This window comes from Microtus ochrogaster, chromosome 5, assembly GCF_000317375.1.
Source record: "Microtus ochrogaster isolate Prairie Vole_2 chromosome 5, MicOch1.0, whole genome shotgun sequence".
In the NCBI taxonomy this organism is placed as follows: Eukaryota; Metazoa; Chordata; class Mammalia; order Rodentia; family Cricetidae; genus Microtus; species Microtus ochrogaster.
Genome location: NC_022012.1, coordinates 5,329,472 through 5,357,140, shown reverse-complemented (window position 1 = coordinate 5,357,140; position 27,669 = coordinate 5,329,472). Strand labels below are relative to the sequence as shown.

The window sequence follows — 27,669 nt, the reverse complement described above, 5'->3', positions numbered from 1 at the left end:
TCAATAAATAAATAAATTTAAAAAAAAAGTAATCAGTCAAAATATATCTTATCTGTCAATGTTGTTCATTATAAATGAAACTGGACTTAAGTTTTTATGAGGAATGACTTGCTAGGGAAAACTGGAATAAAGTATTATCTTTTATTGGTGTGGATGGACATTTGTTGAAGAAATAATCAGGGAGTCAACAGGTTGAATTAGCTTCCTTTCAGCATAGCCATATCTAGAAAGGGTGAGATGAGTGGGTGGTTGTAGGTGCCTTCTGAAAAGCCTAACAACAAACATTCTGTCCCCAAGGCCCACTGGGTTACAAGAGAGAGTCAACTCCCACAGATCTCCTCTGATTTCCACATGTGTGCAGTGTCTTATGTGATCATGAACACAACATGCAGTGCACACACACAAAGAATAGATAGATAGATAGATAGATAGATAGATAGATAGATAGATAGATAGATGATAGATAGATAGGCATGATTGATAGATGATAGATCATAGATAGATAGAAATAGACAGATAGACATGATTGATAGATAGATGATAGACAGATGATAAATAGATGATAGATGATAGATAGATAGATAGATAGATAGATAGATAGATAGATAGATAGATAGATAGGGCACAGTAGTTAAGATCACTTATTGCTGTAGCAGAAGACCTGGGTTCACACTGTATGATTTGCAACCTATAACTCCTGTTCTAGGAGATCTGATGCCCCTATCTGGCCTCTTTTGATACGAACATGCAAGTGGCACACATACATCCATGCAGGCTTTCATACATTCACATAGAATAAAAATAGTTATGTTATAATCTCAGAAAATAAAAAATTCTGGATTATTACCTTATTAATTTTTCTTATGCATTTAATTGGTATCAAAATAACATAATGTTTATTCATGAAGCATTTCCTAAACTTTCAATTAAAATGAAATGGATCAAAAAAGAAAATTAGTTACAGAAAAAATAGTATGTTCCCCTTAATATGAAAAAGTGCTGTATACTCATAGGTTTTGTGATGTTTATGTAAAATTAAAATAATTTGAAAATACAATAATCATTTTTAAAAAATAGCATCCTATGTATGGTCTTCATTCTCAACATATGTTAACTAGAAATAAGGTAATTTTGCAAAAATTGAGATGTTGCTGGAAGCTCCATATGCTGACTCATGAGAGGCTCATGGATTTCAGAAAAAAAAAAGATCTCACACTTATTCTGATATAAGTTAGCTTGTATTTTTCAAATCACTGGGAAAAGTAGATGATTGGTGACATTTCTATCACTTGTGGTTCTGCTTTTGTTCCTTGCTTTACAATGGCTTGCAAAGGAGCTTAGCCAGCACCACACCACAGAGCAGCACGCCTGGCTCCCAACAATAACCCTCTACTCACAAGTGGTAATGTGAGCTTTGAAGGACCGCTCCAGCATCACTAATCAGAAGGAACCCTTGCAAAAAGCAAAAGGTCTGAGACAAAAACTTCCAGATTTGTAATCATCCTTTAAAGAGATGTGTGTTTGGTGCAGAACACAAACTCGATATGAACTCTTTTAAGAAACCCAAGACAAAGAAAATAATCAAAATACTACCCACTTTGCTCAGATATTTGGAAAGGAAGCCAATACAAATGTAACAATAAAATCTTTCTGGTGACTAGTTAGAATAATCTGGCCACAGTTGAAGAGGAAAAGGAAGGGATAACACTGAAAACCAACTAGTCCAGGGTAATTTGTTACGACTTTCCCAAGTCTCACAGGAGCTGTCCCAAGGGAGCAGGAAGCAGTGTCCTAGCACCCTGAGAAGGAAGTCAACCTTTAGACAGCGCTCAGCTGAGGAGGAACCAGTGTTTCCTAGTTCTTAAAAACGCGAGAAGTAAAAGTATCCCTGAAGGAAAGCAGCTGAGCCTGCAGCAAGAGCAGCAGCAGCAGAAGAGGAGGAGGACGAAGAGGACGAAGTTGAGGAGGAGCAGGAGAAGGACCGGGAGGACAAGGGAGAGAAGGAGGAGGAGGAGGTCGAGGACGAGGACGAGGGCGGGGGCGAGGAGGAGGATGACCACGACGACGGTGAGAGCGAGAACGAGGACAAGGAGAAGTTATACACAACAACTCGGTGTATAAGGCACTTGAAGCACAAGCATGAAGACCTGGACATGGATCCCAGGACCCACTTAAAGCCTGTGTGGTCATGGGTGACTGTAATCTTAATATTCTTTTATAAAGTAAGGAATGCAGAAAAGAGAATCACTAGACATTCCCTAGACAGCTAACTTAACAGATGCAGTGTGAACAACAGAGATCTACCTGCTCAGAGGAGGCAGAAGGTGAGGACCACCCTCTCACCATTGCACGTATACTAACATACACACATCTGCACCCAAACACAAGGACACGCGCATGCACATCACATGCATGGATGTGTGTGCATGCGCACACAAACACCTTTAAAAAGAAACAAACAGGGAATTTGACACCAGTTGTGTTAACCCTACAAAGGGTTAAATATGTATTAATATGAAAAAAAGTGTTGAGAGCAAAAATGTGTAAGATTTAGAAAGAAATGACAAGCAATAAATTACTTAACTGATATCCAGGTGTCCATGGGCAAAACACAAATTAATAAATGATAATTTGTAAATTAATGAAGTAGGCAATCCTCTAAATATTGAAGAATGAATAAAAATAGATAATGAGAAAATGACTAATTACAAGTTTAATATAAAATTAAAGCAGAAGGACAAATTGGTCAGTTCAATAAATTCTCCAGAATATTAAAATTTTCCAAAACTTAATCAAGGATAGATGTAGGCTTTGACAAAACTTTCAACATTAAAAATTAATTGTTAATTTCAAGAATCCCATGAATAAAATATCAAGCCATTTTTATTTTAGATCAGTTCTACAAATACTGCAAGACAATGGTCAGGAAGAAATAGGGCTTACATTTTTTAAAAAATATATAAATATTCTTATATAAAATTAAGTATATAATGATCTTAATAATTAAATAAAAAAATAAAAAATTAAAATGCTTAATAATGCATGCATACAAATAGTGTGTTACCTTGAGAGAGGACATATTACATCCATTTAAAATATTAGTCCAACACAGGGTTTACTTGTAAGCCAAAATTAATTCAACAACATCTAGTAGTTGACTAGTATTAATCATTGAAAGAACTTCTGCATATTAACACATGCAAAAGTAAATTCTTACATATTTACAGTAATTGATTAAATTTAGTCAATAAATCTTTATAAGTATTCACCTAACATGGAAAGTATATGGTTGTTATGTGATTACTGATGACTGGCTAGAGAAGTTAAAGCAGGTGGGGGAGGGGCCAGGGTTTTGCTCCAGTATGGAGGGCCTAGAGAGTGGGTTGCCCTACTGTGTTGGTTTTTAAGTATTTTCCTTAAATGACTGGCCTCTCTACCGATGCAATAATTCCAAACAGATCAAATTAGAACGAATTAGGAGATGCCCATGTTTAATGGCTGCCAAGACTCCTGGGTGCCCCCCATCTCGGAAAAACCCAGAGAGAAAAATAGAAAACCAAAATACCACAGGAAACTTGGAGACCATGTATTCATTCTCTGGGGGACAGTTTAAAAAGCTCAGGGGAGTGGTCTTGAACTTCCCTGGAAAGGGGTCACCGTTTGGCGGGCTTTCTTCACCCTTCCTGGGGAGGGCGTCACCCTTTGGCAGACTTTCTGGGAAGTGGAGTTTGGACTGAGGCAACTCCCAGGGGAGGGAGCTTATGCCTGGAGCTGGGGTGAAGCCCCCAGCTAAAAAGTGGGTAATCTCTCACCTCCTGGTCCCCTCTGTGTAGGTGTAGTCTGTGTTTCAGAGTTCCTCTGAGGTCATGGGGGATAGGATGGTATGGGGACAGAGTGGGACTTGTAGACTTGTATCTTGCAGGGTCCAATCGATGTGGTGGGGGTGTCATATGTGATTACATATAGATTACAACTTCATAATTAAATTCACATTAATTCTATATTACACACCATTTTATGTGGGATAATGTGGCCAGTCCTTTTGAAAGCATGATATTAATTCCTGGACTGGCATAAGTTCTTGAAAATTCTTATATCATTAGCGGTAAAATTATGGAGAAGACAGTATCTCAAGAAATGTGTAAAAATGTTCACAGCAGTGTTGATTTTCTTATTTTTTTAAGAGAAAATCTAGTAATGATGCAAATAAATGATCATCCACAGAAAGCTGGATAAATAGGACAGAGGATTGATAAAAATGGGAGAGTTTACAGTAGTGAAACCTAAGGAGCCCAAGCACATATAGTAGAATGAAATCCTTGCAAACAGCATTTGCAGAATATCACCTTTATAAGATTAAACTCAAAAACACATCCTGTGATAAGCATATACAAAGGGAAAAACAAAGAATGAAACGGATAATCAACAGAACACTCAAAATTCAGACCAAATGTAAGGAAGGCAGGAACAGAGAGAGAAGGGAAGAAGCTGAAATGGAAATCCCAACCACAGAACAGAAGTCCTGTTTTTAAATACTGTAGTGAGCTCATGGGCATTCGTTTAAGCTTTTAGAAGTCATGTGACACAAAATCTAGTGGCTATATCATGTATTACATTGTTGATACGCAATTTAAAATCATGAAATATATTAATTACTTTAGGCATCAAAATGAACCTGACATTCATCATCGCATTTTTTCATGTAATCCTCACTAGAACCATCTGTGGCATTCTCCAAGGCTCTCACCAAGCATTTGACCAATGATATGGCTTTTGATTAAGAGACCATTCTTCATGCATGTTGGCAGTTAGAGCCATTTGCACACATGTGGATTGAGATTTATAACCGTCAAGAACCATTATTCCAACAGTGTGGAAATATTAAACAATAATTAAGAACACAGTCAAACAAACCCTATTGGAAACTCAGTTTGTATCTCATGAGTCCAGTGCCTGGGCATGCTGTTGATTGCCTTGGGGGCCTAGTTCTTCCCTCTATAGAATGAGTTTCACAGAAGCTGCTGCCTCAGCTTGTTTCAGGGTCTGAGAAACGTACATGTTCTTTAGATCTTGAGTAGCATTATCTGTGATTCATGACTCAGCCTGTCACAAGATGCAGTTGGTGTTGATGCTTCAATTTTTCTGAATAGCTAAAGAGAAGGGAGCACAGATGCAATGTTTGGGTATTTATTTTCAATTAACACCACTTGACATGGTTGGAATATTGATTCTGCTCTAAGGATGTTAACTTAAATGACTTGAAAGAGCACAGAGACTCCCTTTAAAGGAACAATCGACAGACAACTGACAACAGCAAGCTGCCTAATGAGCCCATGGCCCTGGTGACAATATGTTACAGGGCTTTGGAGGAAACATCTGGAACAAAGGGGAAGAACTTGGGATTATTATTATTTTTCTTAGTGGAAAACTAAAATCTGTTCCACATTTGGCTTTTAGCATATCCCAGGAAAGAATCTTAGAAAGATAGAACAAATGCTCAGAGGACATTATCTTTAGTGGTTCCATCTGTCAGAGTGACAATAGACTATAACCTGCAGTAAAGTTGAGCATCCACTCTTTAGAGTCAGGTAGCCCAGAGTTTGACTCCGGCCTCTTTCCCCTGTGTCTGTGTGGCTTGGGAGGAAGTGTAATTACTCTAGGCATGTACTTTAGAACTTTCTAAATATGGAAGTTAACGTTGTAGTTTGTTAGAAGGTTAATTCATATAAATGCTTAACAATGTGCAAGCAGGTATCAGAGACACTACTAAGATAACCCACGTTGTTGTTTTCATCATCATTGGCATCAACATACACTGTTTTTTATAACATTAAAAAGAACGGTCTACAGACGGTGGTCACCAATTGATTAAAGAACATCTGGGAGCAAAACAATGCATGATGGGATCATAATCTAATTGACAAAATAAATATATGAGATCCCATACTAATAATAACAATTGATGCAAAAATTTATCAATGTAGAAAGTAAAGTTTTCTATGCAGAATTCTATATAACTTACAAAATTCTGTTTGAATCACAGTTAATTCATTGGGCATTCACATTGTAAGCAATAATTCCCAATGTAAGTACAATAGTGTCACTTAACTATACCATCATATATCAAGACATTTTGCAGTATGCTAAAAGTACCATATGCAATTAGTCAACATATTGCAACCTAAAACACATGTCATCAGTGCTGCTAGATAATAATAATGAAAGGATTCAGATTCAAAAAAAAAGTTTTGAAATTTCTCATCCCTCTGAGTAGCCAGAGACAATTTAGCAATAAGAACATGTACTTTGAAAATTGCTGACAACTCACTAACATATTTCTTTACTGAACAAAAATGTATTGTGTCCAAATTGCATAATATATAGGAATTTAGACACACTTATATCTAAAGAAAAATCTTTTCCATGCTAATGCCCTGATAATCTTGGCAGAACACAATAATCAGGACACAGTGAAATAATACAGGCAACAGATTCTTCTTGTCTCATAAATAGTGTTAACATGATTGTCTACACTAAGATTATAGTATGTCACAGCATATTTTGATTAAAAAAGTTTATTCTGTCCATTCCTACACCTTGCATTGTGAAATATCGTATTTTCATATGCATCTAAATAGAAAGCATGTCTTTATGAATGTCTGCATATGTGTATGAAATTTTTTAATCTACTTAACTACAGCAGACAATATTATGTGTGCTTTTTAAAAATTATGTTTAATCAAGCTTTGCATAACTTATTCCTTTCGGGTTGAAGAGAGAGAGAGAGAGCATTCCACTTTGTTCTGTGGAGTTTGTACAGCTATTACCATTACCTGGCCAGAGTTTTGTCTTGGAGAGGGCTGAAGATATTCTGCCAGCTGGTGTCGTTGTGTTATTAAACAGTGGGAAGAAAGAGTTATTACTTCTTGCTTTTGCTTCCACAGTAATTATCATAGCTTTCATTACCACTCTTCACTTGTCAGAAGGGCAAGAGTAGATTGTTCTAGGTTCTGTGTGTAGTCCTTATGGTTTCATAGTTCACAAGTGAAAAAAATTCAGCAGGGAACTTCTTGGTGTATTCATGATGAATGAAGGCTCTTTCCTGTCATCACTTATGAGGACTAAGGTCTTAGACTCGGCAGTACCCATCATCAAGAGTCAGAGCTCAGGGCTAGGGAGACAGCTCAGTTGGTAAAGTACTTGCCTGGGAAAATGATAACCTAAGTTGTATCCTTAGTGCCAATGTGAAAAACCACATGTAGTGGCATTTCTCAGGTGGCAGGGATACGAAGGTCCTTAGGGTTCATCTGACAGCAAGTCCAGCCTAACTTGCAATCCTGAGACTCTAATGAGAGACCCCTCTGTCAAAAACAGTAGTGGAGACTAGTAAAATTGCAGAGTAGTGAAGAACAAGAACATTATCTGATCTACTAAGGGGCCCAACTCCTAGCACCCACATGGCAGTTGACAGTCTGCTGTAAAACCAGTATCTCTAATGAGCTCTAAATACTGCACAAATGTAATTTATAGAAGCACAGTTACCACCCATACATATAAAAGAAAGAAAGAAAGAAAGAAAGAAAGAAAGAAAGAAAGAAAGAAAGAAAGGAAGAAAGAAAGAAAGAAAGAAAAAGAAAGGTATACAGTGTGTAGGGCCTAATGCCTAAATTTGGGCTCTGTTTTCTACAGATGTGGAGAAAGAGAGAGAGAGAGAGAGAGAGAGAGAGAGAGAGAGAGAGAGAGAGAGAGAGAGAGAGTTTACCCAGGTTTCTGTCCCATCCAGTCTTATAGCTGTTCAGTCCCAAAGAAATACACAGAGGTCTACATTAATTGTAAATGGATTGGCCTATTCGCTCAGGCTTCTTATTAACTCTTTTTTACAACTTATATTAGCCCATATTTTTGTATGTGTTAGCCATGTGGGGTTTGATAGCTTTTTCAGCAAGGCAGTCACATCTTGCTTGCTCTCTGTCTGGCCTACTCCATGTCCGGCTGACAACTGCAGACTGAAACTTTCCTCTTCCCAGAATTTTTGTTGCCCTGCCTCTACTTCCTGCCTGGCTACAGGCCAATCAGTGGCTGTTTAAAATACAAGTTTCAGGGTACTTAGAGAGATATTTAATTTCAATGCTGATAATCTCTGTTCACTATAGAGGCCAATACAGGCACCAGACTTATGAGTGAAAGGAAAATAACTTTGAACAACCAAAATGGAAAGTTACAGCTAAAAAGCAGGTAAAGGGGAGTCTTAGTTTTACATATTTTTTTCTTTATAAGTTTTAGGTTTACCTAAAGTAAATATATTAAAAATATAACTAAAACCTAAAAAGAAAAGGAAAAAATAAATTCCTAGTATATCCTGACAGGTATTAGAAGCAAGCCAAAACATAAATCCACTGAAGCTGGATCAATGACTTTAAAAGTCAACACATAGAAACTTTCACTATGGTAAAAATGACTTTGGCTGACTTTTCCCTTAATAAAAATCACTTGAGAGTAAAATACCAAAAATTATGTAGAAAAAGACAAAATTTTTTTACAAGTCTAACACTGTGATAACCTGAAAACTCAATATCAAGATGTAGGGAAACTCAAATAGGCTGTGCTAGATTAAAAAATTTAACTTTACCTTGTGAAGAGTCGTAGCCCTGCTGAGACAAAACTTGGTAGGAAACACATTCCTTTCATCAGACACAACACTATAAGGCTGGTGCTTGTTATTCGGTCACCAAATTATAATTCTGTTCATGACACCAAGAGTTTATAAATAGGTAGTTGTGGGTTCCCATCTGAGGGCAGAACTCAGAAGTGGGCCCAGAGGAGGCATGTTGCCATTATGTTCTAAAACCCTGGTGAGGAAGTTCTGAAGATGAGGTCAAAAGAGACCTAGATAGTTCTGACTCCTGAGAATTTAGCATTTACTGGTCTCTGAAGTCAGTGTCTAAAAAAGGCTGTCAGGAGAAGAAAATCTCACTGGAACCCATCAAGCAGTTGTCAAAGTGATGTCAGGGTGGAAGCTGAGAAAGGGAGTGTGTGAAGAGTCTACTGGAGTCTGTAAAATGCACAAAACTTAGCATACATTGAAAACAACGTTGTTCCAAAAAAGGAAAAACATTTTATAAGCATTTTTCATTTAATTTAAAAAAATGAACTGACCAATACCTCAGTTCTCAATACAAACTATTAAAAGATAATAGAGGTGTAGGCTCATGTGAAAGGGAATTACAACAAATATAAGTAAGTGGAGAGAGATATTTGTTTTCATGTCTGAATAAACTTGAAGATTACTTAGTTTTGAAATTTTCAATGATTCCAAAATGCTTCCAGTTTTGCTGTGACTCATACACTGAATGACAAACACAACAATGTTATAGTTACTCAGGAGAAAGAATGTCAACAATTCTGGAACTAGAGATGAAAAATAGAAAATACGGTATTAACAAAACATTCACTTCTCGAAGTCCTAAACTAAGAGACGCAGTAATGATTTAAAGGTCAGTTAAACCCCTCCATTATAATAGAAGAAAAATTAAATTTGATTATCCTACATTAATAATAGAAGTATAAACATATTTCTTCACATCAATATAAGAGAGTTTGGAAAAGAGAAATAGATGTGTGAAAGATACATGAGATAGATATAGCTCTGTATACATTTATATTGTGACATAGTGAAGACAAAAAATAGGATATACACAAAACTTATCATATGTTATGGAGTAAAACTGCATACATTGGCACATAAATCCATATTAAATTAGCTACTAAAATTGTAAGTAGTCCAAATATATATATACATATATATGTATATATGTGTGTGTGTTTATATGTCTTTTTATATATCTGAAGATATATTTGTGAGTAATTATATTTGTAACCAAATACATTTTTACATAGATGAAGAATCATAAAAAATTACATATAAAATATGTAAATGTACTCCTGATCAAGAATAAAATACACCTGATCTAGCTAATAGTAACACTAGAAAAAGCATGAATGAAGAAATATTCATTCACTGAGTTTTCCTCAGGGGCTGTGTTGCTAGTGGAACTCTCAGATCAGCAATCAACTGTGTAGGTGTGGCACCACCATAGTGAAGCTTTGTGGAAATGCTATCATTTAACAAGGAACCATATATACTTACATATAGCTAAAGGCCCAGTGATTTCAGGGGGCCGGGCAAAGAGAGAGAGAGAGAGAGAGAGAGAAGAGAGAGAGGAGAGAGAGGCAGAGTTATGTCTGTATGCATATGCATATTATAGAAGAAAAGAGCACTTTAACTAAAGTTCACTCTAAACAAGTAGCTTTCAATCTAAACTAAATTAAAAATTTGGGAAATACCTAGAGGTGCAGAACAGCGTGAGCACTGCTGTTCAGTCTTATGGTGAGCCACATCACAGAGGACTCTGAAGGCATTGAAGGAGGGGCGGCTTTTATTAATCAAGAACTAGTCAGCAGAAGAAATGTAAAATGTGTGACCTTGTATAGGGCATGATAAAGTAACTGAAACAAATACCACTGGAGTATAAATGCGCTGAACTAAGGAAGTTTGAGCTCATTAGCATCATTTATTGTTTTTGGTTGTAGGACAGGGTTTACTCTGTAGACCACGCTGACCTCAAACTCACAGAGCTCTGCTTAATCCTTCTCCCAAGTGCTGGAATTAAAGTCATGCACCACCTCATGACATGTCACAAGTTTTGTTTTCTTAACTCTTAAGGAATTAAATGAATAATATTGTTAGAATCTATTAAAATATAAAACAGAAAAGCTACTTTAAGACTTGGCTTGCTTTTCAAATACTGAAATAATAGAGCAAATGTCAACTTTTTAACATTAAAAAGAGTTTTGTGAAATGGAAGAGTATTAGGACGATTTCCATTAATTCTAATTTGAAAGATTATATTACACAGAGAAATGTCTGAGACATCTCTTTTGAAGGTGCAATTCAGTTTCTTGTCACGTAGCTTAATATTGATTTTGAGCTTTCTAAATGACTGTAAAATAACTGAAAAAGGAAGCTATATTAATGTCTAAATATTAGACTATTATATTATTAATTTAATATTATTAAAACTTTTAAAATCTATTAAAGCATAGTTACTATTTACAATTTTAATAAAGAAACTGTACAATAAAAAGATAGTGATGGCCACACAAGGAAATACATAAATCCTGGATTCTTGAAAGATAAAATTTAAAAACAAGTATTATTGAATGATGTTCAAAAGTCTATGCCTTCAGTGTTTATAAATCTTCTACATGAAATTGACACAGAATTTATATTCATTACAAAAAGAATGATACAAAAATAAATGTAACGAAGCGGAGCCCATGTGTTGTGCATCTTCCGCCTTCAGCACCGTAGTGTAGTTCTCTAGTCAGTAGCTCCTTGGTGCTTACCGAATGCGTCACTTGTGATTTCTGATTCTACTTTCCTTAGAATTCACTCCATCATCAGTATTTCTGCTGATAGAATCACTTGTGTCTCCACAACTGTAACTCTTACATATTGGTGTTGTCAAAACATCTGCATAGTGACTGTGGATGAGGGTCTCAGCCATCTGGGCTGGACTGTAACTCATTAGCTGTGTTACATTGATAGATGTACCTATTATTTCTGAGTGTCAGTTCCTCAACAAAATAAATGCTTTTAGTACAATAGGGGGACTGGACAAGATGCCAAAAGAACTAAATGAATTTATATTCTTATGTATGTGTATATATATATATATATATATATATATATATATATATATATATATATATATATATATATATATATAAGAACAATATCATAATATTTTGCAGGTAACAATTATCAAGTAAATACTAAGAAAATTCATGGCTAGCATCATCTCCATATCTTTAATAAACATGATTTAATAGTATATTGAAATTGTGAGTTGTTAAGAGTATCATAATTTTTAAAGAAAAATTATTGATCATTTATTCTTTATTCAAGAACATGGAATATTCTGAAATTTTCCAAATCTAACTCAATTTAGAATTTAGGTTTGTCTGTCCAACAACATTGGCAGACAGATATAATGGTTCACAGTTATCACCTGGAAGTCTGACACAGGATGGTTGCATGAGAGCATTGTCAGCTTTAAACACATAGTGAGTTCCAGGCCAGCCTTGGCTACAGAGAAACAGCCTGTTTGAGAAGTCAAACAAGTGAAATCAAAACAGAAATATTAAGTTTTTATTAACACACAGTAAGAAGACAAGTAATGTCTATTTAATGAAGAAAACAAAATGAACAAAATATTGAGCTCAGTCCAGTAAATGTATGAGATGCTAGATACAGAATAAATATATTCCTCCCCAAATAGAGTAACAATAATATTTATAAAGAACTCACTACAAACCAGCCTGTAAACTAAATTTTTGATAAACCCAAGCTCTATCCTTTGATAATAATATTGCAAAAGAAAGGATGATGGATGGAGGTGGGCGGTCCTTGGACTTCCCACAGGTCAGGGAACCCTGTTTGCTCTTCAAGCAGATGAGGGAGAGGGACTTGATCGGGGGAGGGGAGGGAAATGGGAGGCGGTGGTGGGGAGGAGGCAGAAATCCTTAATAAATAAATAAATTAAAAAAAAATAAATAAAAACACAAAAAAAAACAAAACCAAAACAGAACAAAAAAAGTCTATAGAAGGTAACTTAACATGTAAGCTGCAATTCAAGTCTTTAATAATTTTATTCAAATGTGTTAAGGCTTGGATTATAAAGACAAAATAATAAATATATTGTAAACCCAGATTTATTAAAAAAAAAGAAAGGATGATGGGCTTTGCATGCATAAGAAGACAAAATCTTATCCATGGTTCTATGGATGTAAGTGAAAGGTACTTACTCCAATACTAGTGAATGGTTCCAAAACCTTGACTCTGCTTTTGTGTGCATGAATAAGTTATAGGCTAATGACAACTATTTCCCAGTTACCATTGAGCACTTTTTGAGATAGGGGACATCAACTGCTTGGAATCCACTATTTTAATTAGGATTCCCAATCAGTAAGCCCAAGATACCTACCATCTATCTCCATTATAAGTGTGCACCTCCATCTTTTTTCTCACATGCCTCCTAGGCACTCAGTTCAGGTGTTCATGTTTGTGTAACACATTTAAAGGATAAAATATTAAAAACAGTGTTATCTTGTGTGTAAAAATTATTAGATAGTACTTCATGATACCCTTGATCTTGCTGTTTTAGTTACACAAGTTCAAATATTTACTACCAAACACCTTACAGTAAAAAAAAAATTCTGTCTAACATTAGATTAGTCTGTTGGGTGCCCTCAGCCTGTGGGTAATAAAGATGCAGTAACTGGTTGATAAATGAACGCATCTTTCTGAAACACCTCCAACAATGCCTAGGAAATGCTTTCACGTACTTGACGGTAGAGGAGCTGTTGGGACAACTGTAAATGGAAACTGAAAATAACACATTACAATTACAGAGGGTTCATTCTTCATGTCACTGCTAGCTTTATTCTCTAAAGATTTACTTTATGTGTTTAAAGATTTCCACAAAGAAGTAGCCTAATTTGAAGAAATTATTTTAAAGTACCTCTTTAAAAAATTCTAGCATCAGAATATAAATTTGGTCAGAAGAAATGCATGAATCAGATTTATTCACTTCACTTGGCATCAAGTAATGTTTTGATGCACGTTATTCAATAACTAATTTCTGTACTCCAGGCCTGGGGAATTTATTCCTTATGCTCAGGTTTCTGGCCTGCGATAATATAGTATTTATTTCTTATAATGGGCATTCTCCATATGTAGAATGTATTAAACTTAGTAAGTAGAATCATCTAGAAAATTGTGCATTATCCAAAAATGATTTTATCATTAATATAGCCTAAACAAAGATCACAATTCCAACTTCTAGACATATTTAATGTGGAAAGGGACTGTTGGTCCCAGGGCAGTGACATCATAAGGTTTTTGACAAATTCTAAGAACTGAAAATTGATCACTTAGCTGCTGAGTCATGAATTGGAGAAGCTTCTTAAAAGGTTTTTAATTAAGCAAGGTGTAAAAAAATGCAGATAGAATGGTTAAGGTTGTATCATTTAAAAGAAATATATGGAAATTGGCCATACTTGCCTTAAGTGTAACGCAGTAAATGAGCCGGGGGAATCAGGCAGACAGCGATTTACATTGCTTTGCACTTTATATGGCACTGGGACTGTCCCAAGTGCTCTGCAGCACACACAGCAGTGGAAAACAAATTTAGTAGAGGAAAACACTCAAGCATACATATTAGTTGATTATGGAAAATCCTCCCTTATCCACAGTATGAGCCAGGAGACTATGATTACTGAAAGTCTTATGCAATTTTGAACTGGGTTTGATCAGGAAAGAAAAAAAAATCTGTTACTTTATTAAAGTGCATGATGCTTAGATTGACAAGGACAATTTTATACTCAGAACCATAGATAGCATCTTAAAAATCAGCCCACCAGTGAATTTTTAAGTTACTGTGAGGAAAGTAGATACCTGTGCTTCCTGGAGCAGATGTCTTAGACCCAGGGGTCAGTGGTGGCTGTGATGGTCTCTGGACGGACATCATGAACTGTGTCTGTTTTATTTATTTTTCTTTTCCTCATCAATGTGCACTTGGCACGTCAAAGTATAAAATGTGATCTAGCTGACCAAGGCTGGTGGATGAAATGAATGGAGAGTGTTGTGTCCCCTACAACTGAGTCCTGGAAACTTGACTAGGTGATGAAGAAGGAATGGAGAATGGACAGACACACAGATCCGGGAACAGAAATGCTAGGACTGAGTTGGCTATTTGCTTTGATGGAGTAGCAGCAGCATTAGCAGCCATGAAACAGTATATTTATGTATACACCTTATTCAAGCAGTGGGTGCACTTTATATAGCTTAAGGAGGAGACAGGTTTGGCTAATCTAGCTAAGAGGTCCCCAGCAGCTGTTGTTCATAGTTTCTGCATATACTGTTTTAGCTAAAGGTCAATCATTCATGACAGCCGTAATTGAACCAAAGAAGGGCTCTACTGTTCCTTGAGCCTGGGCTCGGAAAGCTTTGCCATCCCTATTTGCCTGAGGCATTGGGGTCTTTGACATGACTGTGGTCAAGTCCACAGCACACTTCACCCACTCTCCACAGGAGAGAGACTGAAGAAAGGGTAGAGAACATTGAACAAAAGATTGAAAACTATCTGAGACTCAGTGAAAATATTTGTGGCTTGCAGGAACCCACATGATAAACAACTTGTGAGTTTTACTTGACACTACTCCCCCAATTCTATGGGTCTTTAATATGCAAAGCTTCTTATACACTATGTTCTTTATTTTCCTCCTCCCATCCCCCTCTCCTTTCCTCCCTCCTTCCCTCCCCCACCCCGTTGTTTTGACACTGGTTCTCATTATGTATCAAGAACTGGCCCCACATTCATTGTCCCTCTCTTTGCCTAGCCTTCCCACTGCTAGGATTACTGGCATGAACCATCATCCTCTGTAAGCAGAGACTTTCTGCTCCTTTCCCAGCTACCCAGACACGAATAATCACACAGAAACTGTATTAAACACAACACTGTTTGGCCAGTAGCTTATGCATATTTCTAGCTAACTCTTACATCTTAAATTCACCCATTTTTATTAATCTGTGAATTACCACAAAACTGTGCCCTACCAGTACTGTTCTCGCTGGCAGCTGGCATCTTTCTTCTTCGGCAGCTTCATGGCATCTCTTTGACTCCAACTACTTTCTTTCTATATCTCTGTTCAGATTTCCTGCCTAAATTTACTCTGCTAAGTCACTGGACAAAACAACTTCTTTAATAACCAATATTAATAAAACATATTGATAGCATACAGAGGGAAATCCCACATAAATTTTCAACTTCAATTCTCTATGGGTTTGTCAAATTAATGCTGTTCATGATTTGGAAAGAAATTGAGTTAGAAATTCTACAATTATATTGTTTATATACTTACATATGTATTTGTCAAATAAAGTTTAGAGCCTCTTCTAGGGTTAATAAACTATCCCCACAGTATATTAACACACTTATATACATCATGTCATATTTGAGAATATTGTCTTATGTGTACATTCATGACTAAAATAACATTTTGTTCTCTAAAAACAACAGAGAAAAATTCTAACATTGAAACTATGTTTATCATGCTGTCTGGACAACTTGCCTTTTCGCAAAATAGTCATAAAATAATTCCACTTATAAATGAGTTTTAAAATGCCTCTTTCAAAGCAAAAATGAGCTGGCTTCCCTTACATACAATGTACAATTAGTAGACCTTTGGCTGCAAGATTTGTCTGATTATAATACACACACAGTAGAAACAGCAAGACATGGCAAGCCCTTGCTCAACTGACCTACTGTGTATCACCATGGAAAATTCAACCTTTCAAGAACTCAAAAAGTATCATTAGGACTTGTAATCGCCACTTTTAGATTTACCATCTCTCATCCCAGCTGTATGTAAATTCAGTCCTTATTGTTGCATACTAAAGTGTATTCTTGAGATGCCTATAATTAACTAAACTGATACTCTGCAGAAATAAGTTTTATTGAATTACATTATTGGAAATGTGCTATTGTGTTCTAATCTCAGCTAACATAAAGCAAATATTTAAGAGAATTGCAGCACTATTCCATATAGTATAAAACAAATAACAAAGAAATAATTACATCAATAGGAAACATTCTAAGCTAACAGTTGACAATGCAGCTTTAGATTAAAATAAGAAAATAAAATCATGCTGTTTAAAATATTGATGTAATGATCTTGAATTGCCCTGTCCTCCTGGCTCTGAATTTCTGTTATTGTCACTTAACCTTGGAAGATTTCTGTGTCCTCTTTAACAAATGGAGCCCTCGGACCCACCCTTTGTCTCCCATTGACCATTAGCTGTAAGTTCACAAGTGACAATAAAGCAACCTTAAGCTTTATATCTTTGTGGCTTTCCATATAGCTACCAGTTGGTAAAACAGTTTTATTTTAAGAGTAGTTATTGAGAATCTTAGGTTTGGAGCTAGTGAAATGACTCCATGGGTACGGGCACCTGCCATCATACCCAGGGGCCTAAATTGGATTCCCTGGACCCACAGGGTTGTAGGAGAAAACCAATTCCCTCAAGCTGCCCTCTAACCTCTACCAACATGAAATGGCAGGTTTATGCTTCCTGCATGAACATGCTCCCAAGAAAAATTAATGAAAATGTAGTAACACATTCGAACAAGAATCCTGGCTACTAGACTGTGGTGGTGGCTATCACATGCAGAGAGTTGCTATATAACTAGAAAGTGCTACTGTAAATCTTTCTGCAAAGAAATAAAATAAATGCTTTCTTCCTTATTCCCAGTCTCATTAGCCACTTACCTTTTAGAAACTACAGTCTGTCTAATGAACTATCATTACTGAAGATTATGCCTAAATTCCAAAAACTTTTTTGTACAACTTCAAAATACTGAATGGCTTCTTACTTAATGGAAGCTTTTGAAACTGAGAATCAGTCACATAAATTTTTATTGATCCACTTATCACTTAACAAGTATATGAGCACAAGCTGTTTTTGTTTGCTTTTCATATTAATTTAGTGGTATTTGGAACTGCCTGACTAGCATACAAAACACTCTGTGTTTGAACACAAGCATACATATGCGTACACAGCCATCCACAGACACAGCATTTCTCTTCCCACCCCTCTTTCACACACACATACACACACACATTTTCTAACTTGCTGAAATTCTTGTAGAAAAGATGACAGTTGTTACAATTATCTTAATTAAATACATAGTATTTCCAAATTGTTGGGTTTTATGTTTTTTTAATATTAAAGAGATTTCTGAGTTATAGCTGACCAGTTTTTAAAGGATATTTTGTCATATGTGTCATAGGACAAAGAAAAAACTCCTCCAGTGGCATAAATAATCCTGAGACTAGAACATAAACAACGGCTCAGTGGAGGGAAGGCTCCGTGAGAGGCAGTGCTGTAAAACATGTCTTTATCGCAATCACAGAAGCTAGAACTCAGAGACCGACCTCTTACAGCCAAATATCTGTTCATTGCAGAAAACAAGTAAGACACAAGTTGCTGGCAATTTTGTGGACTTTACCACTTTTAATGGTTTTACGTTATATGGGAAGTCCAATTCTCAATTTTAAGAAAACTTTTAAGATTTGTACCCAATCAAATGTGTGTCCACAGCACTGTAAATGTGTAACTAAGGAGTCTCAGAGCATCTGCAGGTTGCAGCCACTAGCACTACCTACAGGGTAAGTGCATAGCAAAGGACGTCAACCCTCAACCTGTATGTGGAATTGTCCTTCAGGTATTTAAGAGATGAAAACCCACACTCAGGGAACGGACCAGCCAGAACACTACATTCCCAAATCTGTAACATGTCTCCTGTTCTTTAAAGGGCTCAGATAGTTGCTGCAATTTACTGTGTTTAATATGCATAAATTATAAATTCATAGTCCATATCCCCCACACCCATCTCTTCTCAGCTGTGTTCTCTCTCTCCTCAGGCCTTTGAGATAATTTTTTCCAGGGAGTGATGCTCTAGGGGCACATGTGTGAATTCCTAAGGGATGAGAAGCTTCCTAATGAATTGTAAACATACCTGTTATCACCCCCCCCCCGCAAATAATATGTTGTCTTTGAAGACTTGCAGGAGGAAATCTTTCTTAACTTGTAATATCAAATAAATACATGCTTTTCCTCAGTTACCATTTACCATCAGTTTTGGTCTTAAAATATTTATGAGTTCTCAGTGCATATAGCATTACTCTGTTTCATCTTCTCATCAGTTTATTCAAACATATGATCAGGTCTGTCACCATGAACCAGTAGTCTCAGCCATGAACCAGTAGTCTCAGCTATTGAAAGGTCAATGTCAGAGGGCCAATTGAACTTATAATTTCAAAGCTAGTAATATAATAGATCCAGGAAAAGAAATATTTATACTTTTAACTCAAAAAAGAAAATAGTAACTAACAGAAGTTATTTAGGAAGGCAGATGGGAAATAAAAAAGGGATGGAGGAAAAGAAGAAGATGAGGAAGAGGGAGGAAGGGAGCAAGGAAGGAAGAGATGAACACTGGCATCCATGTGTTTATATCTTACAGTTATGAGACATGTATTAATTACTTATGAATATGGTTATGCCAATCTTTGATATTTCAGGCTCAAGCATCCCTATGATGGCCCAGAAATCTCTGAACTATGGTAGCCTTTCCCAAGTCAACACAATTAGATCACAGTCTATATCCTTTCCTGCATCACTGGTACCCAGCTCTGTTTGGAATGCATAGAGACAAGCAAGGAAGACTCTTGCCTTTGATCTGGCCAGAGTACAGGAAATCATTTGTGCAGAATCAACAGTCTGTCATCTGGGGCTGTCAGTCATATCACTTATTTTAGGCCTATCTTTGCATGCAAAGGTTTCATGATCCTATCGTCTGCAGTTGTAATTCAAGCTCTTTGTTGAGTTTTGTGTTTCATAGTGAGGAAGCTCAGATCAGAGGCCAACTTTTTAGCTCGTGGGTTCTGGATCACAGACCCAGTCTTTTGCTTGTCTGAGAGTCATGTGACTTATAGTAGTTTCAGTAAGAGTTCTATACAGTTTAAAATTCAAACTGTGGTTTCAGAACCATGACAGTGGAATCTGTGTACTCAGGCTTCAGGTCAATTGCAGAACAGTGAAGCCTACACTCATGAAAACGGTCACTACTCACTTCTCTCTTCAATACAAAAATGTAAGATTATTTAAATGATAAACATCTGTGCTGAATGATTGGCTAATGAAAGATTTCCAAATTTCCTGAGAAACTCCAAAATGTGCTGTCGTCTTCAAGCTAGGCTAGGTGAGCTTTAACCCAGTTTATACCAGCCAGAAGGTTTGCCATGTAAGTCATGCTTCATTAAATCAAACAGAGTCTCATGTGGGAAAAAGAAAAACAAAATAACAAAACAAAAACGAAAATGAAACACTTAACTTTTTTGTTATTTCTCTGCATTTAACGTTTTAAGTTTCATGACTAAACTAAGTTTTCTCTCAGTGGGAGAGACTTTGGATTCACGCAGGAGTTGGCTAAAAAATGTACATCATAAGGAGTTTGGGGTGAAATTGCCCCCACACCCTCCTACTCAACAACACCAGCCTTTAGAAGCATACTGATCAAGGCAAAAGATAGGACCACCAGATGTGACTGTTTGACCACAATCCTGAACTACAAGCCAAAAATCAATCATGTCTGGGCTTGGGAATACCCATCAATAATGGAGTGTTTACTTAGCCTACAGAAGCCCCATGCTTCTATACTTAGCCTCACCCAAACCAAGGCAAAATGAAAATTAGAACATCTCTGAACATCAAAGAGTGGTTATAACTGAAAAATCTCTATTTGGCTTTGTAACGTGAGTGCTGTGGTTCTGAGGAAATACCGAACCGTGGGCAACTCTGTGAGATGCCTTGTGTTGTGTTCACACTGATGCCCAATGATGACACAGAGCAGAGGGTGGTCATTTGGGTCACTGCAAGCTCAAGCTACAGTTCAGGCTAAGTATTCTGTGGCTTTCCTTTCTTTATGTTTGATTTCTAGGCAATCTCTGCACTTTGACCTCCCATATAGAGGCTCAAATTTAGAATGTTGTCTATTAAAATGGGGCCAGCATAGCACCTGTAGTTCTTCTGAGTGAGGGACATCAGGATTAACATATAGCACAACTTCAGGTTCTACAGGCAAGACTTTATTCTACTTTCTCACACAGTATATATAGCCCTCAGCAGGGCCAACAAAAGCAGGAAGCTCATCACAACTCACATGGCTTAGGGGTAACCATCTTTAAAAACATTGCTGAGAACAACAGATTGTTCCTGTTTTCGGAACAACCAACCACAAGAGTGCAAAACAGGTCAAGTGGGGGTGCAAAGGCTTCAAAGGAACCAACATTAAAATATTCTTTTTAACTCAATAAGTCAACTGAAAATGCTACATAATGCATATCAAAGACTTGGCATAACTGTGGGAAGCATGTATGCTTTGTAATAATCACTTAATAGTCAGACTAAATAAGTTGATATCCAAGCAGGTCATGTCTTTTATAAATTTGTGAGTTTGGTGAGAAAGAACAGTCCCTGAGGAGATGCTGGAGCTCTGAGACACCTGCTGCCTTTGGCTTGTCCTTCCGGGCAGTGAGCCCAGAAAGGCAGCTTTAAACTTTTGTCATACTTTTACCTTTGTATTGAGAGCACTTTCCAGATAGAAAAAGATACAGGCTCTATTGCAAAGGGTCAATGTGCATGCATTTCAAGATATGAGCCATACGCATGTGTGCCTCACATGAACACATAAAAGTGTAACATGTGTATCAGCCTGTGTTAACGATGCTCACCAAGAGACACACATTCTTCCTGGCAGATATCCACAGAGGCAGTCTTGAAGGAGACATGTTTATGGCCAAATGGAAGAGTTTCTTTTCTTATGTAAATATTCAATTTTTCTTGTTTTTCAATAATGACACCCTACCTTATAAAATAACTTATTTAGATTGTTCTTTCTCCTCTCTCTTGCTACTTTGTAAAAACGCCTCCTTATTCATCATGTGGCAATGCAGTCAGTGTAAATGTCTCAATTTTTCCTTCATTCTACTTTCTACCCACCGTTATATCGTTACTAAGTCTGAGTCCTCCATCACTCTGTGTGAAAAATATCTGGTTATGAATTTAAAAATTAATGAAATAATTTTTCATTAAAATATCCAAGCCTTCATGTAATCCCAGTGACTGGGGTGATTGAGCTGGGGTTATAGAAGACGTGATAGACTTGGGCTACATGGTGAGTTCAAGGACAACAGGCGCAAATGAGTGAGACCCTGCCTTAAAATTTAAAGTGATGGAATGACAAGGCTGCCTCACTGTTATATAGCCTTAGCACAAACAGAACTCTGGAGTTAATACTCAGGACGATAAAAGAGTTGTTCCCTCCTTCCCATCCATCCAGTAGATTATCTTGATTGATTTAATCAGTTGTTAGAAAGTACACAGTTAACTTGGGGCTCTAATTTATATTTCCATAAAACATAGTATTTATAGAGAAAAAAACTTTAAAAATTAATTTATGTATAATAGAAAGAGTGGCAGAATATTTTTAAAATGCATGTCTTATCATGGAAACATGATGCTGTAGACCTCAATCCTGAGACAATATTTATCCATGAAAATAAACCATTATTTGCAAGAAACTATTCTCAAAATCATGACGTTGGTCAGACTAATTTATAGACAGGGAGATAATGTCTGTGGGTGATGTGATGAATACAAATTGTCCACTTCAAGAACACTTTCTTTTAGGACTGTTTTCCATCTGTGCAAATGTAATGTAATTTAGTGAAAGAAAAAAGACCCGGCACTACTGTCTCATAGACACATAAGTTTCAGTAGCTTTAATATGCCTGGACTAACCAAAATAGATGAGTATAATTAATACAGAGGTCCCCTTTTATCCCTCCATAAAATGAAAGAACATGACGTTCACATCTACTCTCACAGAAAAGAACATTTCATAACCTCATTATATCCCGCTAGAGCACAACGTCTCTCTCATTTTGCAAAGTCATTCTTAGCTTTACACAGCACCGTAGCATGGCAGCTAATGAGGTAGTGGGCTGGACATGCGCCACCCCAACAACTGTGAAGGATAGGCTTTCCTCACTGAAGAGTCAGTAGGTAGCCAATAGTATTGAGAAATGACCATTATGTGCAAATAGTGTATTGTTTAGTTTCCTTCTGCACTGACAATGTAGAATGCACAGTAAATAGACATAAAGAATGTGGTATTGTTCAGAATACTAGACTTTTTCAAACTGCTGTATTTAACACTGGGTGATTATAGATTTATTTATTAGACCCTCCCCGTACTAAAAAAATAAACAAAAGAGTCGTCATTATAATAATAGAAAAATAAGTGAAGACTTCCATCGTACTTTTAAATTTTTGTTTCATTTGTACATGACATCTAAATTCTGTGTTGTGTTGACAGATCTGGGAAATTTTAGTGGCCGGACAAGAAGTGCAGTCTCTGTGAGAGAAGGCCAGGGGGTTGTTCTGATGTGTTCCCCGCCACCTCATTCTCCAGGTACAGTACCAGTCTTCTATGTTACCATTAGTCTCGTGTGCTGTTTCTTCATTCTCGTAGACTGTGCGACAGGGGACCACGGTGGCTGACATGTGCATGGCGGTCATGACGTGCATGAGTAGTTACTGATCATACACCTGACATAGCACTGTTCTTCTGTGATACTATTGTTTTCTTCCCATTCTGTCAATGGCTGTCATTGTGCTTTTGCCACCATTGGTGAGCAATATATGGTCCAGAGTGCAAGAGCCATGAGAAGTGTAAAGGCGACTGACTTGTCAGAACTGAGTGACTACAGAGTCCCTTGCTCCACAAAGGAACTCCATGGGTCATGGCTTATGGTGCTCTTTGCCACAGTAGACTCAAACTGCTAAGTTTTGAACAAAACTATAGTTACCTTATTTCTTGCTTATCAAAGTGAGGCAAAAAAAGTAATTACCTTTTGAAGTTGTGGGGAAGAGAAGAGTAGTTTGGGCTACAAATAATTATACACTGCTTTGCCAACTTGCTGCTAACTTACTAATTTTGTTCAAGTACAGCAGTTAGAAATGTGGAACTCTTTGTATCTCAGTATACTCTCGCTGGAAAACAACCTAAGAGAGTCTTACATCAATTAATGTGCAGCCAGATGGTGAATTCTCAAAGCCACTCGAAGGAGTTTGGCTTTGACGTTAAATGAGACTGGATGTGAGTCTGTTCAAGCTGCCAGACCAAAAGGCTACCAATGGATGGCTGAAACAGCAGGGATGCTTTTATAGTGCTGGCTGGTAGAACCCTAATGAGAAGGTGGGCATGGGCAGGGTCTGTTGAGGGCCTTATCACTGACGTTTAGGTGACTTCCTTGCTGTGTCCCTGTATCTTCAATGTGAGAAAACACTAAAATAGACTAAGGGAGAGAGGGTGGGTTTAAGCACCATCTTGCTGCATAAGGTTCCTCCACCTTCTTCCTGATTTGACCAATGAGCCTGACGTACCCGGTCACACTGCTACCCTAGCTGTCCCCCAGGTCTGTCTCTCTCTACTGCAGGCATAGGACCGCATTCATCCTTCACAGCCTCACCTTCTCAGCACAGCCTTTCCTAACCTGCAACATTTGAATTCTCACTCCACTGCTTTCATTTTTACCTCTGCCTTGTTTCCCCCACAATGCTCATCATTTAACTCAGTGTATAACTGTATTTACTTGGCAATGTCATTTTCCATTATCCTTGGTTATAATGTAAATCCCACCAAGACAGAAATTTTGTAGGTTTTGCTCACTGTTGCCACCCACATGTCTGAGACACAGATTGGCACAGAGTTGGGCCTAAAAACATTAATAAATGGATCTATGCATGTGTTGATGGATGAAAGTCATGAGTTGAGGCTGTGGGCAGAAATGACGATCAGGGAGCTGGGCATAAGAGCATAAGTAAGAATAACTCAGAGAGGATCAGTCATATGTTAAGCAAGTCTTTCTGGTCACTTCCCTCTTTGATTCTTTGTTTTGTATATTAAGACAACTGAGAAACAGAAAAGTGAACTCAAATCTGTAGCATTGGTATAAAACCACATTATAACATTTTATATTCTCACCAAAGCAGGTACTGAAACCTGAAATGTTTGAGGTCACTCTTGTTGAGAAATAGAAATTCTGTTCTGGGGCCATGCTCCTTTCTCTGGGCAGAGCACTTGGAAAATGCCTCGGGAAAGTATGTACTCTAAATAATTGCTGCAGAGTCAGGTCAGGGAAAATGGGCACCCAGGTTGGCAGTCTGCTGCACCACTCACAAGCGCCGAGTTCATCAGCTGCCTTGGCTTTGAAGACATGAACTTAGAGCTGTGAAATTCGGAAATAACCATAACCTGATGTGTGATCGACATCTCAAACCCAAATTCCAGTCCCACCCAAAGGGTGTTACAGGCGCTCACAGGGCATGCACTTCCCTAGCTTTCGTTCAGGTTTCTTCTCTTATTTTCCTTCTTTGTTTCAATCCTATTTTCTTCTGTTACATTTAGGAGAATTTTGTTTTGTGAGATAAAGTATCAGAATTAAATATGTCATGATTTGTACCTTTCATAGGATGTTGGGATTTCTTTCTTGCTATGAAACCCACCCTGTTCTGATTTATATCCCCAGTATGCAGCACAGTACCCAGTACTAGAATTGGTTCTTAGCTCATTCCAGCACTGATGTCTCAGAGTGGAGCAGTGACCATGATTCTCTGGGAGCTCTAGGAAGCGAGGAAACAGTTCAGCCATCAGAAAGATCCAGGGTCAGAATATCTCAATGGTCTTTTTCTCATCCCCTCAAAAGTATATGAAAAGCACATTTTTCTTTGAATCCAATGAAAACTATGATGAACTATTTACTAAATTCTCCTTTTATGATGAAGAGATGACCGATCATGCAATCGTGTCTAGTAACATGTGAGGAAAACATCTTGCTCATGTGCTCAGCTGGTCACTTCTCTAGAAGGAAGCAATTATCTACTGTTAAACTCACTTTCCCAAACTGATTTTTATTTAACAAAACTAAACTTCTGTTTGTTTAAACATTTTGAAATTTAAGTTATTATACAGAGAAAGGAAAATCTGTATAAAAACATAGAAAAGAATTCCTCCTAAATAGTAACTTTAAAATTAGTTACTTTGATTAACTGTTGTTTCTGATTTTTAGAAAGAAGATTTTTGTTCTATATCTTAAACTGACACATGTGGGTACGTGCAGGATGTGTGTGTCTGTGTGTGGAGGAGGGGATTGTGGTGTGTGTGTGTGTGTGTGTGTGTGTGTGTGTGTGCGCGTGTGCACGCGCGCATGTACCAGTTCCCTGGCCAGCTACAAATTGGCTAGCCTTCAACTGACAGGATCTTCTTGCTGAAGATGAGGAAGAGCTTGGATTGGAGGTATTTGCCACCACCTTGTTCCTGCTAAAGAAATCACTGATTGCTATTGCTTCTCAAGTATATCGTGGTTCAATTATGTGCAGAAATACTCAAAAGCTTACACTGAGACCTAAAATTTCCAGGAGAAAAAACAGGAAATTGCACAGCCTCAGGAAATAGCTCAGTTGGTGGAGGGCTTGCTGAGCATCCTCGGGGCTCATCATATCTCAGGACCAAGAATAAAAAGCTTAAGTTTGTAATGAATGTATATTCAAATATGCCACTCTACAGTACAGTAATCACACTGTCCTTAGAAATGGCTGTGGTTTAGGAGTTAGCATCCTTGTGGTACCGATGATGAGCCAAGCTGCAGAAATATTACATGAAGGACCACAGTTCACTGCTTTAAATATTAATATTTCATTTGTTGAGAATAGATGCATAAAATACTATTTGTATTTAATATTTTGAATATATTTTCTTTATATTTATTTTTAATTTAATACATGAATGCAATAGAGTGAGATAAAAATACATCATTCCTACCCGATCTCCAACTCGTCCTTGATCCTCTACAATATCCTCTTCCTAACTTCAGTTTTCTTCTCTCCTCCTCTCCCCTCCTCTTTCTCTTCTTCTTCCTTCCTCCTTCTACTCCTTGTCTTCCCTCTGAATCTTATTAGTGCTGCCCATACACATCAGCATGGGACCATACAGCAGAGATTGACTCCCTCAGCAGCCATCACCCACTCAAAGCTCCTCAGCTGCTTCAAACACGTTTACTCTCAGCAATTTTCTGTTCATTCATTAGTCAAAGTAATTTTGAAAGTAAAAGAAAACCTAAGTCTCTGGCCAGTGTCTTTATTAGTCCAAACTGATGATGCTGGCTAATGAAAAGGTTAGTTAGACTGTGAAGACAGTCAGTTTTTACTATAAGTAGGTGCTCCACACTGCCATATGATAGCAACAATCTCGAATTCTAGGGCATGATTAGCACACAGATAAGGAGGTAGCTGAGGGATTGAGTAAGATTCCTCAATTTTTAGGGTATGATCCACAAAAGAAGTAGGCTACAAATATTTTTTTTTATTTTTAAAAACTATAAGGACAAAATAGTATTGATTAGAATGTTTCTAAGATACCAACTGGTTCAGTAGCTGTTGAATGTAGGCAGAATTGAAAAATTTATGTGGCATAGTATAAGCATATTGCTAGTAGTATCTAAGGTTGCAGTTTCTCTTCCACTGATTATAAAATTAACTGTTCAGGTGGGGTAGCTCCTCTAGTACTTTGATGACTGGTTTGTATTTATCAAGCCTGCTCACTGTAGGAGCTCTACAAGTTGGTGCACCTTCTAAATGACTGAAACTCAGTGGGTCTGCAACACAAAAGGTGAGGAGCTAAGTGAAGGGAGTAGAGGTGCAGCCTGTGCTAGGAACCTTTGCAGAGGTGCTGCCAACTTCTGGGGAAAGAAATAAGAAGAGCATTAAAGTTGCAAATCTCAGTCCAGCAAACCAGATGCTAAGTAGGAGCCATGCAACAGTGTCTACAAACCTTTTCAGGCAGAGAGAGGGAGAGAAAGAGAGAGAGAGAGAGAGAGAGAGAGAGAGAGAGAGAGAGAGAGAACCATTTACTTCCTTTTATAACT

General features: G+C 37.3%; 1 protein-coding gene across 1 annotated transcript in view; it reads left to right on the top strand.

Annotated features, from left to right (window-relative positions):
- Cntn5 (contactin 5) overlaps window positions 1-27,669 on the top strand; it is a 1,200,756-nt gene that overhangs the window by 795,268 nt on the left and 377,819 nt on the right. The window contains exon 8 of the mRNA XM_026779314.1: window positions 23,061-23,156. Coding sequence (XP_026635115.1) covers window positions 23,061-23,156 — 96 coding nt within the window. The remainder of the gene's footprint in view (window positions 1-23,060; window positions 23,157-27,669) is intronic.